The 15,712-nt window shown below is 41.7% G+C and overlaps 1 protein-coding gene across 1 annotated transcript in view; it reads right to left on the bottom strand.

Annotated features, from left to right (window-relative positions):
- Positions 1-15,712, bottom strand: part of COLGALT2 (collagen beta(1-O)galactosyltransferase 2) — a 103,281-nt gene continuing 87,569 nt past the window's right edge. Inside the window, exons 8-12 of the mRNA XM_003264454.4 lie at positions 15,234-15,340; positions 9,678-9,810; positions 8,440-8,567; positions 4,828-5,034; positions 1-3,275 (exon numbers count right to left, since the gene is read on the bottom strand). Of these exons, the coding sequence (XP_003264502.2) occupies positions 2,999-3,275; positions 4,828-5,034; positions 8,440-8,567; positions 9,678-9,810; positions 15,234-15,340 (852 nt within the window). The 3' untranslated portion in view covers positions 1-2,998. The remainder of the gene's footprint in view (positions 3,276-4,827; positions 5,035-8,439; positions 8,568-9,677; positions 9,811-15,233; positions 15,341-15,712) is intronic.

Raw genomic sequence — 15,712 nt, 5'->3', positions numbered from 1 at the left:
AGTTAAGTTTTTTTTTTTTTTAATTTTTCACAAAGAGCTCCAGAAGGCAAATAGTTTATCACTTCCCCACCCTGAAATAGCACACAAGACAGATGATGCAGGGGGCGGGATGTCCACTCTTTCTTGTTCTCCAGAGCTCCTGCAGCAGGCCTGAGTGAACCACAAGTGGGGCCCATGCAGCGTGTACCCTGCAAAGTGCAGGTGTTCAGTCCACATACAGCAGCACCAGCACTGCTGATGTCACGGTTGTCTGTCCAGAAAATCCAACGTTAGATCCCATGAGAAATCCAGACAGGGTTTAGCCTCCAGAGGCACAGAGCGGGTGCCAGGGCCAGATGCAAAGACCTCTATACTGACAGCCTCACATGACACTGCAAAGGTCAAATGTCTTGGCTTAGGACTATAAGGGAGAGATAGGACAAATAATGAGATCAAGGAACCTCTGGATTGCTGAAGAGATGACTTAAAAAAAAAAAGTCACATCTGCAGCTCATAATGTTCACCAGAAAAGAACACTGCTTGGGATTCTAGACCTGAGCAGGGAGAAACAAACCAGACTAAAGGAGACAGAACTTTCTTCACAGTAGAACAGTCCTAGTCTAAAATGCTAGAATTTAAGTCCAATGTCTTTTAAGAATGAGAGTTCTTAAATCTGTCAGACCAGCTGACAGGGGAGCAGGAAAAAAAAAAAAACTTCTCTATTAAACAAAACACAAAAATCAACCCAAACTTCCTTCAACCCCAGCACCCCAGCCACCTCCCACCCCGTTAAAAAAATCATCAAAGTCATGCACAAATGCACACACGCACACACTCAGATATGAAAACAAAAACCAGATACCCAAGGAAATCTTAGGAATCACCTAAGGAATTTTCACTCGCTCCCCAGATGCTCTTTCTGTTTTTCCTAGGGGTGGGTGGGAAAGGAAGTTACACTGACAGCTAAGTCTAAGTGGCACAATTTAGAGTTGGGTGAGTTCCCTTTCCTCTAATGGCCTAGCTTGCTGGTCAGTGTAGAAGGGTACCCACAGTGAGTCGGGAAGGAAGGCCAAGGCTGGCGTCTGGTGGAAGGCAAGCCGCCTATCATCCTAAACTGGGGACCCGCCCCTCACCTGGGGAGGTGAGGCTGTCTGGCTGCCTTGACTTCCTATTTGCTGATGGGACAGCTTGGTGATCACTTTCTCTAGACTCTGAGCCATACTGTTCCACCTTAATGTGGGAATCAGTATCACATGGGGAGTGAACTGAAGGTGTCTGGCTTAAAGTGTATCTTAAACTCGTACACTAAGCTTGCGTATGTAGCACCACTCCCCTGTGGACTCTGCTCTGAAGGGCCCTCCCCATGAGTTTAAGTGCGAAGCTCAGGGTTTGGGGTGTGCATGGTCCCCCTATATGGCTGCATGGTGCATGGACACTGACGAGGAACGGTGCTGGTATGGGATGCCTGGGAGGGTTTTTCTGGAGACAAAAATTTACAGATTGAGGGCATAAGAACATAAACTTGAGGGAAACCACCATGATCTATACTAGGATGACAGATTGTGGAGTGGGAAGAAATCGTGTAGTCCAACTCTGCATTTTACATAAAATCAATCTGTGAAGAAAGCCGAAAGGACTCTTAGGGGATACCTTTTGAGAAAGGGTGTCTGCCCGGGATTCTAAGAGCTTCCCTGGTTGCCCGCCTAAATCAGTTGACCAGCCCTTTGTTTCTGATCAGGTTTCTCACCTGGGATAGAGAATCATCTGTTTCCAAATAGTTCAAATCCCCCATCCACAGGCCTCCCCACAAGAGCCTGGCTGGGAAATTCAGGAGAATCAGATTGCCGAACCAACGTGTCCACACCCACCACTGCCCCGGGTGCGGCGGAAGTCTGCAACATCTGTTTCTCTGCCTTATCCTAAAGATAATGTCTTCACCCATTTTGTAAAATAAATAATTCAAACTATAATGAAAAAACCCTGGCAAAGATAGTTGCTGGCCTGAAAATGTGCTCTGTCTCTTAGCAGTGACTCACAGAACTCACACCTGCCATGGGTTCCCAGGCTAAGGGGTGGAGCAGAGAGCGTGAAGCTCTGTAGCAGCGTGCAAACCCGGGACAGGGCAGGATACACAGCCAGTCCTCACCCTTTATATATTACATTTATCTTTATAAATAGAGCATCCCGACTCAAGTGGCCATAATAAAAAAGCCAAACGTTGAGTTTTTTCCCTCAAATACCTACACAAACTGTCAAATATCTACTAAATTATATCCACATGGCAAACTAGTCACCTCTATATGAGAGCTCCAACTGCCATGATGGTCACAGGCCAAGTCTCAGCCAGACCCAAATACCCATCCCTACTGGATAACAGGGACTAAGATTTTTTTTAAAAAATCTACTTTTCAGTAAGACTTGTGACAGAATCCTTTAAATAAAAAGCCAAATAAATATGATTTTAAATGATTGAGTCCTGTCCCCCAAACATTGCATACACAAGTTTTCAATGTCATATAAAACGGACAAACTAGACCAATGAAGGTTGTCCAGTTGGTTTGGACTTTTCAAGTCACGTCTGTCACATAAAATGGACCAACTAGACCAATAAATGTGGTCTAGTTGGCCTGGCTGCCTTGACTACCTATTTGCTGGTGGGACAGCTTGGTGATCACTTTCTCTTGAACAAGACTCTGAGCCATGTTGTTCAACCTTAATGTGGGAATCAGTATCACATGGGTCGTGAACTGAAGAATTAGGTGACTGGATTACGGTTTATCTTAACAGTTTCCAGAAAACCTGTCTTTTAGCCATCTTGGGAAATGTGGGTTGAATTTCCTTATTTCCTTCCATAGTCAAAAATATGTTAATTTCGATCTATCACATTAGATCACTTTGGTTAGATGACTGTGACCACTAAAAACAAAACAAAACAGAAAACTGGGAGCAAACGGATGAATAGCCCTTTAGAAAAACCAGAGGATGTTGAACTGATGTGGGTCACACTCCCAGGGAGCCTTCATAGCTCATCCCTTGAAGGCACAGTGTCCAGGGAGGTTGGCGGTGGCAGGGCCTCTGTGTTCTTGGCATTGCTGTAGATGCGACTTTGCTTCCGGGACTTCCAGGCATGTGTCCTATCCCAGTCGGTGGCCACTGTCTCATTGTCCCAGATGGTGGAGGTCTCCGTGTCACTCAGGTACCCCGGCTGGCCTGTGTAGTGCGTAGGGTAGATGAGTAAGGGTTCTGCAGAGAAGGCTTTCAGGTCCCTGGATTCATAATACTGCTTGTACTCGGCTCTGAAAACAAGAAGGTGGCCAGACACATGAGGGGTCGGAAAGAAGACTTATGGAACAGGGACAAAAAGTGAAGGAGCCCTCCTGGTTTCCTCTTAAATTGTCATGAGTTCATTTCATTATTTAAATTGTGTCATTTGTGAAAATCTTTAGCCTACAAACACAAATATTTCTTTAAAAGCTTTCCAAAGACAAGCTCCCAAGCAAACAGATCAGAACATTTCTGACATATTTGGATAGACTAGTTTAAAAGATGAATTTCAGGTCTGACTCCAAAAGTTAAAAAGTAAGCCCTGTTAGACCATAATGATAAATAAATATGATCACTTTACAAAAAATGCCCTGCTCTTGGATTAATAAATGAGACACCTCAGATCTGGACAGCAGTGATGGGGCATGTGGCACGTGGAGGCTTAGAGGCACGCAGGCTTGGCTTTGTGCCCTAGCTCCCTGCTCACCACTCTGGCTCCAACAGGTGTAAAGGAGACAGATGACTTGGACTTCCTCCCAGGACTCCTGTGCAGAGTACATGAGATGACATCTGAATGTAGTAATTTCCTTTTTGTTTAGGGGATAATGGTTTGACCTCCATGTTTCTGCCAGGACACAGAGATAAAATCAGTCTCTGACATGTTATATACAAGAGGGCACACAGCTCCATTTTTACTGAGGACAAGAGACAAAATGAACTGGTGGCAGCATAGGAAATCTCAACAGCTAAAATGAAGATCATCTAGTGACGAGCTCACCCAGCAATTGAGAGAAGGGGCCAAGGTTAGAACCAATACTGCTCCATTAATGAATTCAGGAATCATTCATTAATGATTTAGGAGCTGCTGTGATGTGTAGCATTTGGACTAGGCTCTAAGAACACAGAGGCATAAGACTGTTACTGCCCCAAAGGGTTTATAGTTTATTGGGGAGATTGACAGGTAAACCATTAATTGCCACACCTTTTGATAAGCACTAGGTCAGGGTAAGCTCCTGGGCTATGGGAGCCCCGAGCATCACACTGCCCTTCTTCCACGGGCATCATGCTCAGGTATCAGGTCCACACTCCCTGAACCTCTTACACACCCCTGTGATTGCAGGAATTACAATATATCGTGATGATTTGTTCATGAGTCTGGGTTCCTGACCAGATTGTGAGCTGTGCAAAAATGGGTATCTCTGCTTAGCCAACAGTACACAATGACCTAAGCCAAAGGAACTGGAAATTTTGAGGTGCCTAGGAAGATGGCCTTCACCTTGAGGTGTATGAGGTTATGGAAATAAGAAGAGCAAAGACAAGGAGGGGACCAAGCACATTACATTCAGTTCAACTACAAACTGGATATTACAAGAATCTCTGGTCAGGACACACCATCTCTGCCTCACCTTCCCATCTGTACAAAGGGATAAATCACCTGAGTTAGGCTCTCTTAATCATAATTATGAGAAGATCATTTAGGAAAGCAGTACAACTTTAGAAAATATCAAGTACTACCAGAAACGGAGAGCATAATTCATGAAGAGGCTGTGCCCAAGGGAAGGCAGGCAGTTCGGGGAGACTCACACAGGATGCTTGTTGTACATGATTGGCAGAAACTCATCCACTGGCAGCATCTTCCCAAAAGGATTGGCTCCAACCAGCTTCTGTGCTCCTTCCAGAGAGATGACGTAGCCCAGGGTCCAGTAGGAATAGTCGGCTTCGACTAGGTTTGCCACATTGGGCACTGCTTTCTCTGGCTCCTTTACTTGCATCCTCTTCCTACCAATATAACTGTAAGGAAATAGCAGAGGAGAAAAATTTCACCTGGACTATTATGCCATGATAAGGATGGAGCACAGCTTTGGTTTACATAGATACCCCGAAATCCTGGACTGACTCTCTCTGTCATTAAATGATGTATCACATTCCAAAGTGGATCCAATCACCAGTCATGACTGCCATCTGCCATCACTGGGGCCATTTTGCTGGCTCCATTTATCAACACCCCCACTATTCCTGCCTAGTGGACTGTTTTCAAGCCAGAAAGTAAGATGTAGTAAGATTAAAAGATCTTTCAGATCATCTCTCAAAGATGGGATGGGGCTTCCAGCTGTGTTTACAGAGGTTGGAAAGGCACAGAAAAAGGCCAGATGGGAGAATCCTGAGGCTGCTGTCTTCAGGTCCCCAGAGTGTCAGCCTTGGATGCCTTCTGCACAGCGCTCCGAGTGCTGGTGGGAAACACAGGACCAAATAGGCTGGCGGAAAGAGTCAGTCTGCAGTGAAGGTTCTGGGAACCCAAGGGAGGCCCTAAGGGGTTCCTTTTGGGAAGTATGAATGACAGCTCCTGACAGGCATTCTCCTGCCTCACACTCGCCCAGCTGTGGCCAGGCTTCCTCCCAGACATGCTGCTCCGAGAAAGGCCCCCCAGGCACCTTCCGTCCTCCGTGAACAACTTCTACAACACAGGATGCACCTTTGGCCACTCCCATCTTCCCTAGTCTACCCAAGGATCTGTGCTCCATTACTTTTGTCCGGAACCTATTGATTTGGGCTTGACTGGAGCAATTTGAGGAGTTGCCTCCTTCTTGCCTGCCAGGTAAAGCAGTACTTCCTCTATTTTGCCCTGAAACAATCTCTTTCAACGTTCAAGGGATTCCCCCTTGTGAAAGCATTCCAGGATTTGCAGAACAAGTCTATGTTCGACCTTCAGTTCTTCTGAGGACAACAAACATATATCCCCAGCCACTGTCTCTTCAGATTACGGAGTCTGAGCTTCTCTCATGTCTCATCCAGTGGAAGGAAAACTCTTATCGAGCACTTGAGAGGAGTTAGAGTGATAGAGGTGCTGAGTTAATGCTCTAACTTTAATTAATTTAATTTTAAATGTTGAAGCTGTGTGAAATATATATATTTTTTCCACGAAACAAGTTCATTGTTTTGGTAGGACTACAGTTTACTTTTTTCTTTTTCTTTTTTTTTTTTTGAGACGGAGCCTCTCTCTGTCGCCCAGGCCGGAGTGCAGTGGCGCAATCTCAGCTCACTGTAAGCTCCGCCTCCTGGGTTCACGCCATTCTCCTGTCTCAGCCTCCTGAGTAGCTGTGACTACAGGTGCCCGCCACCACATCCGGCTAATTTTTTGTATTTTTAGTAGAGATGGGGTTTCACCGTGTTAGCCAGGATGGTCTCGATCTCCTGACCTCGTGATCCACCCACCTCAGCCTCCCAAAGCGCTGGGATTACAGGCGTGAGCCACTGCACCCAGCCCAGTTTACTTTAACAGCTGAAAATTTAGCTTCTGGATTGAGATGTGTTCTAAGTGTAAAATACATACCAGATTTTGAAGAGTTGGTACAAAAAAAAAAAGAAGGTAAACTATGTCATTAATGGTTTTAAAATATTAATTACATACCAAAATGATGATACTGTTTGGATATATTTGGTTAAATAAAATGTATTAAAACTAATTTAACCTAATTTATTTTTACCTTTTTAATGTGATTACTAGAAAATTGAAAATGACATATGTGGCTTGTATTATATTTCTATTGAACAACACTCCCTCGATGATTCCAGTGACTTGTTCTATTCTTCCCTTTTATTATTTTCTTTTCCTGGAAAGACGTAATGTGGCAATCATGAACAGCTTATTACCTTTCATGTTTTAGGTTTAAGTAACATTTGTTTCTTTATTGTTTTAGAAAATAACAGGTACAATTTAAAACTGTTATAGTTCTTCAAGACTATATAATAGATTTTAAGGGGATATTTTGACTTGATCAATCTGTGAAATTTAGAAAACACTTTTTTTCCAGTATCCTTATCAAGACAACTGTTCTTCCTTCTTGGATCTGCTGGTACTTTGTCCTGAGAAATGCACCCACCAAACTACATGTGAACGGGAACATATGCCAGCTCTAAACCTTAGATTGCCTGAGTCTTCTGTGATTATGAGGCTTAAGTGAAAGTTGCCTTTATACAAGTCACGTGGACATCAAGTAGCTTCCAGGCCTGTGAGGCGTTAACCACAGGCTGCGGAGCCATTCACTGAGAAAGGCTGAAGTGCAGCGACTTCTGGAGGATACAGGAAGAAACAGTGATCTCAAGGGACTGTGCAGAATGCCAAATCTAACCACATGACCACATGACTGACATCTGACAGGGCTTAGGTGTCTTCTTATTACACAGTGACGCATTAGTTGAGCCATTGCTAGGTTTCTTCTGAGCTCAGAGTGGCCCATTTTCTGAGGGAACAAGTGTTCCACCTGGGTCCACACTTAAATACCGCCTGCAGGTGGGAGAAGCAGAGACAGCCTCTCTGCTGCAGCTGCTCCAAAGAAGCAGGCTCAGAGTTGATGAATTGCCTTTGACACACAGCTGGGAGCAAACACAATGCTTGGGAACTTTCTGCTTCATTGGAGAGAAATTGAAAGTGTCATTTGCTTTAAAAAGAAAATGAGAGAGAGAAAGAAGGAGGAGGCAGAGGAGGAAGAAGAAAAAGAAAGGAAAGAGGGAGGGAGAGAGGGAGAGGAAAAATGAAAGGGAAGGGAAGAAGAAAGTAGAAGCCACTCAATTCCTAGACAGTAGACAAAGAACATTAACTAAATGTCAGCTCAGAGCCAGCACTCCCTTGGTGAGCCTGGTTTTCCTGCAACAGCCTCAGATCCTTTCCCAAATCTAGTTGTCCGTGTTCTCCATGTTTGTGCAGCCCCATTTCCCAACAGAGGAGCTCCATGGTTGACCCTCTAACCTCCCACCTTCTCAGAAGCTGCAGAGGCAACCTGCTGTCCCAGGAGCTGAGGCTTAAATATGACACAGGACTTTTGCACTTGAATAAATGACCTCTTCTCCCGCTTCACTCCCACTCCATGTGCCACGTTGCTTGAGGGTGGGATTTCTGCTGTGCTCCTAAGTAAGTGCTAAGTGCCACACCTTGGTTCTGTCTGAAGGTCTCTGATCTGCAGGCCGACTCCAGGTCTCAGACGATCTTCCAGTTTCCCACCCTGAAGAGTAGAAGGATGCAAAATCCAGTGGCTAACCTCTACCCACTTTTATTTCTGAGAACATTTATGGAAAGAAAACTAGATAAGTGGAAGCTTAAGCTGTATCTCCTACTGGCTGTGGAGGTGGGGCTCTCTGCCCATTGGAAAGGACTGAGTGCCTCTCAGAGCCCTCTCATAAGATCATCTTGTCACTCACATCAGTTCCCAGTCCAGCTGAGCCTGGTCAATGTCATCCATCAGCTTCATCAACTTCTTCTTAAACTGATGCTCAAAACGCACATCGTCTTCAATTACAAGAGTCTTCTCTAGCTGTCGATCAATTACCTGCAAAAGTCATCAGTAGGAAGATACCCTATGAAAAGTTTGATACCCAATTTTTATTAGATAAATAAGTATTAAAAAGTCACGAGTCTAGTAGCATAGATTCATAACTGGAATCTAAGCAAATGGCCATCAACAGTAGAATAGATAAATAAACTGTGGCATATTCACAGCAGTGAGGATGTATGATCCACAATTAAATGCAACGTTATAGGTGAATCTCCTAAATGTCATGTTAGGAGAGTACACATACTGCATGACTCCATTCATATAAGGGAAAGTACAAACAAAGGTAAAGCTATTCAATGCCTTTAGAAGTCAGGATGGTGACTACCCTTGGGGACTGGTGACTAGAAGGAAGCACGGAGTGGGGAGGTGCTTGTGGGATGCTGGTTACCTGCTTCTGGATCTGTGTACTGATTAACATGGGTGTGTTGTTTGGTTTGTGAAATTTCCCTGAGCTGTATTTTTTAATCTATATACTTTTATACCCATTTATCACATTTCACTTAAAGTTTAAAGAAAACAAAGGCAGGCATAGACTGAATCATTAAAAGAGAAAGTGTTCAAGGGGCCTTTCTTCAGGGACTTTCTTTTTGGTTGTGGAAACTGACTGTTTATCAGGAACCCCACACACCAATACCCGCTCCAGATATGTCTTGATCTGTAAGACAGGGGTTCCACTTCTGGCTCTGCCACTTCTTACCTGGACAAGCCACTTAATAATTTCTTCTTGGGTAAAGGTGGTCTGTCCTTCCCAACCCACCTCACATGACTTCTGTGTGATTTCTTGTATAAAATCACTTAATAAGTGACGTCATAACAGGTATAATAGAAGGCATTCCTGCTAATGATGATAATGAATTAATAAGAGTGTGGCACATAGGACATGGGTATCTCCCCCGTCACCATCCCAAGTGGCACCAAAGCTACTCCTCCTTGCCCCTTTGTTGCTGGTCTTAGGTCAGAGGGAGACACAAGGTAGGAGCAGCTCTCACGCACATTTCCAGAACAGTTGCGGGCTCACTTTACATCTGGCCCTAATTCACCTACGATAGCCTGCTTTCCTTTCTCCTCATCATAAAACTGCAATCTGAATAAAGCATTATTTACCTCTTTCCAGACTGAGTAGTGGCTGAGAAAGCAGCCGATTTCACCTCTCGTTAGAGGCCTGGAGGAATAGGGATCTCGATAGCCAGGCAGCATTTCAATATTCAGTGCCTTCAGCTGGCTTGTGTTGAGTGCCCTGCATCATAGAAAACACATCTGGAAATTAACAAATTAAAGGTCCCCACCACAAAGGCCAGAGAAAGAGAGAGTTAGTTCTGCAAACACCCCTCCCCCACACAGACAAAGACCGAGAGGCTTCCCTTTATTCCTTACGAGTTCCTCCGGGCTAATGTGTCACACTAGTATTATGAGGTCTGGGAAGACAAGCGGGTATCATATTTTTGTGTAACTGTCATAGTGCCCAACATAGTTCTAAGCATCATCAGTTTTTTGACAACATTTAATAAGTACACTCCTATGGAAGTTAGCTAAAGTATTGCAATAATCCAAGGAGTGTTTGATCAAGACCCACTGCTGAATCTCTGTTAACACGTGAGCTTTGTGAAGTTCACAGCTGCCCTAATCTTAACCTGTTCCCCCCAGCCCCACAAAAGCCTTGAAAACCAGTAGCCTCACAACTAAGATAGCGGCAAACCCCACCAACCCAGAAGCCACTGGCAGGGACAAAATGGACTGAGACTCCCCTAAAGACCTGCCCCCAGAAAATAATCTCTATTCAACCTGTCCAGTAGCTCCTTGAAAAGCTACATTCTCAGAGCTTGTCTTGATTTGACCTGACTCAGAGTTCATTTTCTGTGAACAGCACTATCTGCAGGGCATTTGTCAAAACCCATGAGCAACCACTGTTTAACATTACAGTTGTTTGAGAAGCATTATCAGTTGATGCTAACAAGAAGCCCACCAAAAAACTTAAAATTAAAAACTGAGGAATAAGAGGTCCATAGGGAGTTTGATTTGCTCCAAAATACCCTGAGAATCTAGAAGGCCCCAGGCATATTCAAGGCTGTCCACACACCCAGGAAAAACTTGAAAAGTCCCTAGTCTCTCACCTCTGGCTGACCTTAAGGATCTGGAAAAAAAATGTAGTGAAGGCAAATGAATAAAGCACTGCAATGAAGGAAGAATTTGGCACAGTAAGTTTTAAAAATTAATACAACCATGTGGTATCTACAAGAGGCAGCCTTTAGATTAAAAGACAAAAATAGGTTGAAAGTAAAAGAATAGAAAAAGATATACCATGTAATCGGCAATGACAAGAGAGCTGGCAGAGCTATGCTAATATTGGACAAAATAAATCTCAGACAAAATTCATGCTAGAGCCAAGGAAGGACATTTTTTAATGATAAAAAGGTTAATCTGGGCCAGGCGTGGTGGCTCACGCCTGTAATCCCACCACTTTGGGAGGCCAAGGCGGGCAGATCACAAGGTCTGGAGATCGAGACCATCCTGGCTAACACAGTGAAACCCCATCTCTACTAAAAATACAAAAAATTAGCTGGGTGTGGTGGTGGGTGCCTGTAGTCCCAGCTACTTGGGAGGCTGAGGCAGGAGAATGGTGTGAATCTAGGAGCTGGAGCTTGCAGTGAGCCAAGATCACGCCATTGCACTGCAGCCTGGGTGACAGGGCGAGACTCCATCTCAAAAAAAAAAAGGTCAATCCATCAGGAAGGCATAACAATTATAAATACACATGCACCGAACAGAACCTCAGAACCATGAAACTGGAAGAATTGAAAGGAGAAATAGACAACTCAACAATAATAGGGGAAGACATCAATATCCCACTTGCAATAATAGAACTAGGCAGGAGGAAGACAAGGAAACAGAAGACTTGAATAATATCTTAAAACAATCAGACCTAGTAGACATCTATAGAACACTCCACCCAACAATAGCCAAATATACACTTTCAAGTGTGCATGGAACATTCTCTAAGAAATACCATTTTTTAGACCATAAAGACCATATAGGTCATAAATTGTCAGTATACTTAAAAGGATTGAAATCACACAAGGTATGTTCTCCAACCTCAATGGTATGAAATTAAAAATCAATAACAAAAGGAAACTTGGTAAATTCGGAAATGTGGAATTAAACAATACACTCCTAACCAATGGGTCAAAGAAAAAATCACAAGGGAAATTAGAAAATATTTTGAGATGAATGAAAACGCAGCATACCAAAACTTATGCGATACACTTAACATAGTACTTGGAGATATCGTTACAGCTGCAAATGTCTATAGTAAAATAGAATATCTCAAAAAATAATCCTCCCATCCATCTTAAGAAACTAGATAAAGAGAAAATTAAACCCAAAGCAAACAGGAGGAAGAAAATAATAAACGCTATGGTACAAATAGATGAACTAGAGAATAGAAAAACAATAGAGAAAAATCAACAAAACCAAAAGTCAGTCCTCTGAAAAGATCAACAAAATTGCCAATTATTTGCCTAAACTGATGAATTAAAAAAAAGTAAACTCAAACTATTAGTCAAGAATGAAATAGGGGTCACCCCTACTGACCTTATGAAAGTAAAAAAGGTTTTATGATAATACTATGAACAATTGTATGGCAACAAATTAGATAACCTAGATGAAATGGACAAATTGATAGAAAGGTACAGACTACCAAAATTGACTCAAGAAGAAATAGAAAGTAAATAAATAACAAGTAAAGAAGTTTAATTAGTAATAAAAAAAATTTCCACAAAGAAAAGCCTAGAACCAGATGGCTTCACTAGGGGTTTCTGCCAAATGTTTAAAAATTGTTAACACGAATCTTTCACAAACTTCCAAAAAAAAGAGGAGGAGGGAACACATCCCAGCTGATTTTATGAAGCCAATATTATTTTGATACAAAACCAAAAACATTATAAGAAAACTGCAGACCAATATCACTTATTAATATAGATGTGGAAATCTTCAAGCAAATACTAGCAAGAGAATCCAGCAATTTATAAAAGGAAATATACAGCATGACCAAATGGGTCCCAGGATTATCCCAAGGTTGCAAGTTTGGTTTAACATGTGAAAACCAATCAAAGTAACGTACCATATTAACAGGCAAAAGTCACATGTTCATCTTAATAGACACAGACAAACCATTTGACAAAATCCAACACCCTTTTATGATAGAAATACTCAACAAAATAGGACTAAAAGGGACCTTCCTCAACCCAATAAAGGCCATCTGTGAAAAACCCACAATTAACATCATACTTAGCAGTGACGGACTGAATGCTTTCCCTCTAAGATCAGGAACAAATCAAGAAACTCTGCACTCAACAGTTCTAGTCAACATTGTACTTGATGATCTAGCAAGGGTAGTTAGACATGAAGAAGAAATAAATGGTATCCAGGTTTGAAAGGCACATATAACACTATCTCTACTTGCATGTGATATGGTCTTGTATGTAGAAGATCCTAAGGAATATACACACACAAGTACTATTAGAACTGATAAAAATGGTTCAGCAAGGTTGCAGGATACAGGATCAATATACAAAAATCAATTGTATTCTTATTCATTTAGCAATGAACAATCTGAAAATAGAACTAAGGAAACAGTTCCATGTACCATAGCATCAAAAGAGTAAAATACTTACAAGTATATTTAACAAAATAAGTGCAAGACTTGTATACTGAAAATGACAAAACATCCTTCAAAGAACTAAAGAAGATCTAAATAATAAAAAGATATTCCATGATTATGAATCAAAAGACTTCATATTGTTAACATGGAAATATTCTCCCAGTTGATCTACAGACTCAATGCAATTCCTATTAAAATCCCAGCTGCTGTTTTCTTTATTTGTGGAACTTGACAAGCTAATTCTAAAATTCATATGGAAAAAGCAAAGGACCCAGAATAGCTAAGACAAACTTGAAAAATAATAACAAAATTGAGGGACTTATACTTCTTACATACAAAGCTACAGTCATCAAGACAGTATAGTACTGGCATAAGGATAGACATATAGATCAATCAAATAAAATTGAGAGTTCAGAAATAAACCCTTACATTTATGGGCAACTGATTTTTTACAATGGTGCCAAGACAATTCTACGAGGGAAACGAAAGTCTTTTTAACAAATGGTGAAGGGACAAATGGATAACCATGTGCAAAAGAATGAATGTGGATCCCTGCCTCATGCCATATACAAAAATTTACTCAACATAGATCAAAGACCTAAATGTAATAGATAAAACTGTAGAACTCTCAGAAGAAAATTCATGAAGTAAATCTTCATGGGTTTGAAATTGACAATGGAGTCTTAGGTATGACACCAAAATTACTAGCAACAAGAACAAAAAATAAATTGGATCTCATCAAAATGAAAACTCTTTTGCTTCTATGTGTACCATCATGAAAGTGTGACAATCAATAATGCATAAAGTTAAAGAAAATATTTGACAATTACATATCTGATAAAGGACTTGCATTCAGGATATATAAAGAACTCTCACTACTCAACTAGCTTCCCTGGTCCATGTGGTCTATGAATGGGACTGGGGCTCTTGGAGGTATTTGAAGCAGTGGTTCCTAAACTCTACTGCACCCAAGAATAGGGCTGACAGATTTAGGAAGTGAAAAACACAAAACATCCAGTCAAATTTAAGTTTCAGATAAATAATGAATAATTTTTTAGTATAACCAAGCCCCATGTGATGTTTGGGACAAATTTAACTGACTATCCAGTGTTTTATGTGGCAATCCTATCCAAGAATCACCTTGAGGCTTCTTAAATGCAGATCCTGGGTCCAGCCTCAGAGAGCATAATTCAGCAGGTCTGAGATGGGACTGAGGGAGCTGCCCCCTTAACCATCCCTGGGGACTCTGATGTGAGTGTCCGGGTCACACTTTGAGAAACACTGATGAGATTCTCTAAGGGAGTCATAAGAACTTCAACAGCTGCTAGCCATACTCCTTAGTTGGGGTTATGCAAATAGAAAACAAAGCTACTCATATTCTAAATCAACATATAACATGGAAAGGCACATTTTATAAAAATCTATGCCTTGAAATAGTTTAGGGTGTCAAATAAAAGGGCAAAGCCGAACAAGATAAAACAAAAAGAAGGGATCTAACTAGGTTCCCTGTGTTACTTTCCTGCCGTATTTCCAGGAAAAGTGGCCACTATGATCGGTCCAGGCAGATTATGGCAGGCATCTTATGCAACAGGAAATGTAGACCTTTATGCATTTTTCCATCTATTTTCTTCAGATTGCCCAAGTTTCAGCACTTTATGCTCTAATTCAGCTCTGAACACAATTCTGAACACATTCCTTCTGTTACACTACAGAAAGCTGAAAACCACCACAACTGTTGCCTGAACCCCCAGAGACAGGACAGTCACATCCAATGTGAGCCTTCAGTGTAATGAAGACCAAAGACCACTGGCTGGTGAGTGGATTTCAGGCTTGCTCTACAGGATGAAATTAACTTAAATGCTACTACAGGCGGCTGTTTTAAAAATATGACTATCTTCTAATGACCGAAGAGACTTAGAGCCACACCTGGGACTAATTCTCTGTCAGAGAAGACACATCCCCACTCCAATCACATCTGCAATGGGAGAAGAAACCCAACTCACTTTCCATCCACAGCCTCAACAATCTTGACCTCAATCTCCTGTTCATACAGTGTGCGCAGCATCCGGTCCCGCCTGTCCTTTCTGCGTTTGAGGTTTATCATGAAAATCTAATGCAAGAAGAAAAAGGGAAAAGACATATAAATTACTCAAGTCTTCTTTTAGGCTGTTTGAAAAGTTTAGTAAATGTTTTAGATAGAAGAAGGAGTGGAAAGGATAGGAAGAACTGTCGTAAAAATTCATTTCTATCTCATATCAGTGTTTAAGGTAAATGATATTAATTCAAATTGAATTATTTTCAAAACTCAACTCTTTGTAGTGACTTAACTTTCTTTGTTTCTCTGATGTTCATTGATAAATATGTTCTCCCTTCTCTTGAAATAGGAAAATTAAAAAAACTACTCTTTAAGAGGTCAAAGGACAATATGATCCTATGTTTAGAAAAACCTAAAGATGCCACCAAAAAACCATTAGAATTGATA

Source organism: Nomascus leucogenys, chromosome 9 (assembly GCF_006542625.1).
Source record: "Nomascus leucogenys isolate Asia chromosome 9, Asia_NLE_v1, whole genome shotgun sequence".
Classification (NCBI taxonomy): Eukaryota; Metazoa; Chordata; class Mammalia; order Primates; family Hylobatidae; genus Nomascus; species Nomascus leucogenys.
This window is presented reverse-complemented; position numbering and strand designations above follow the sequence as displayed.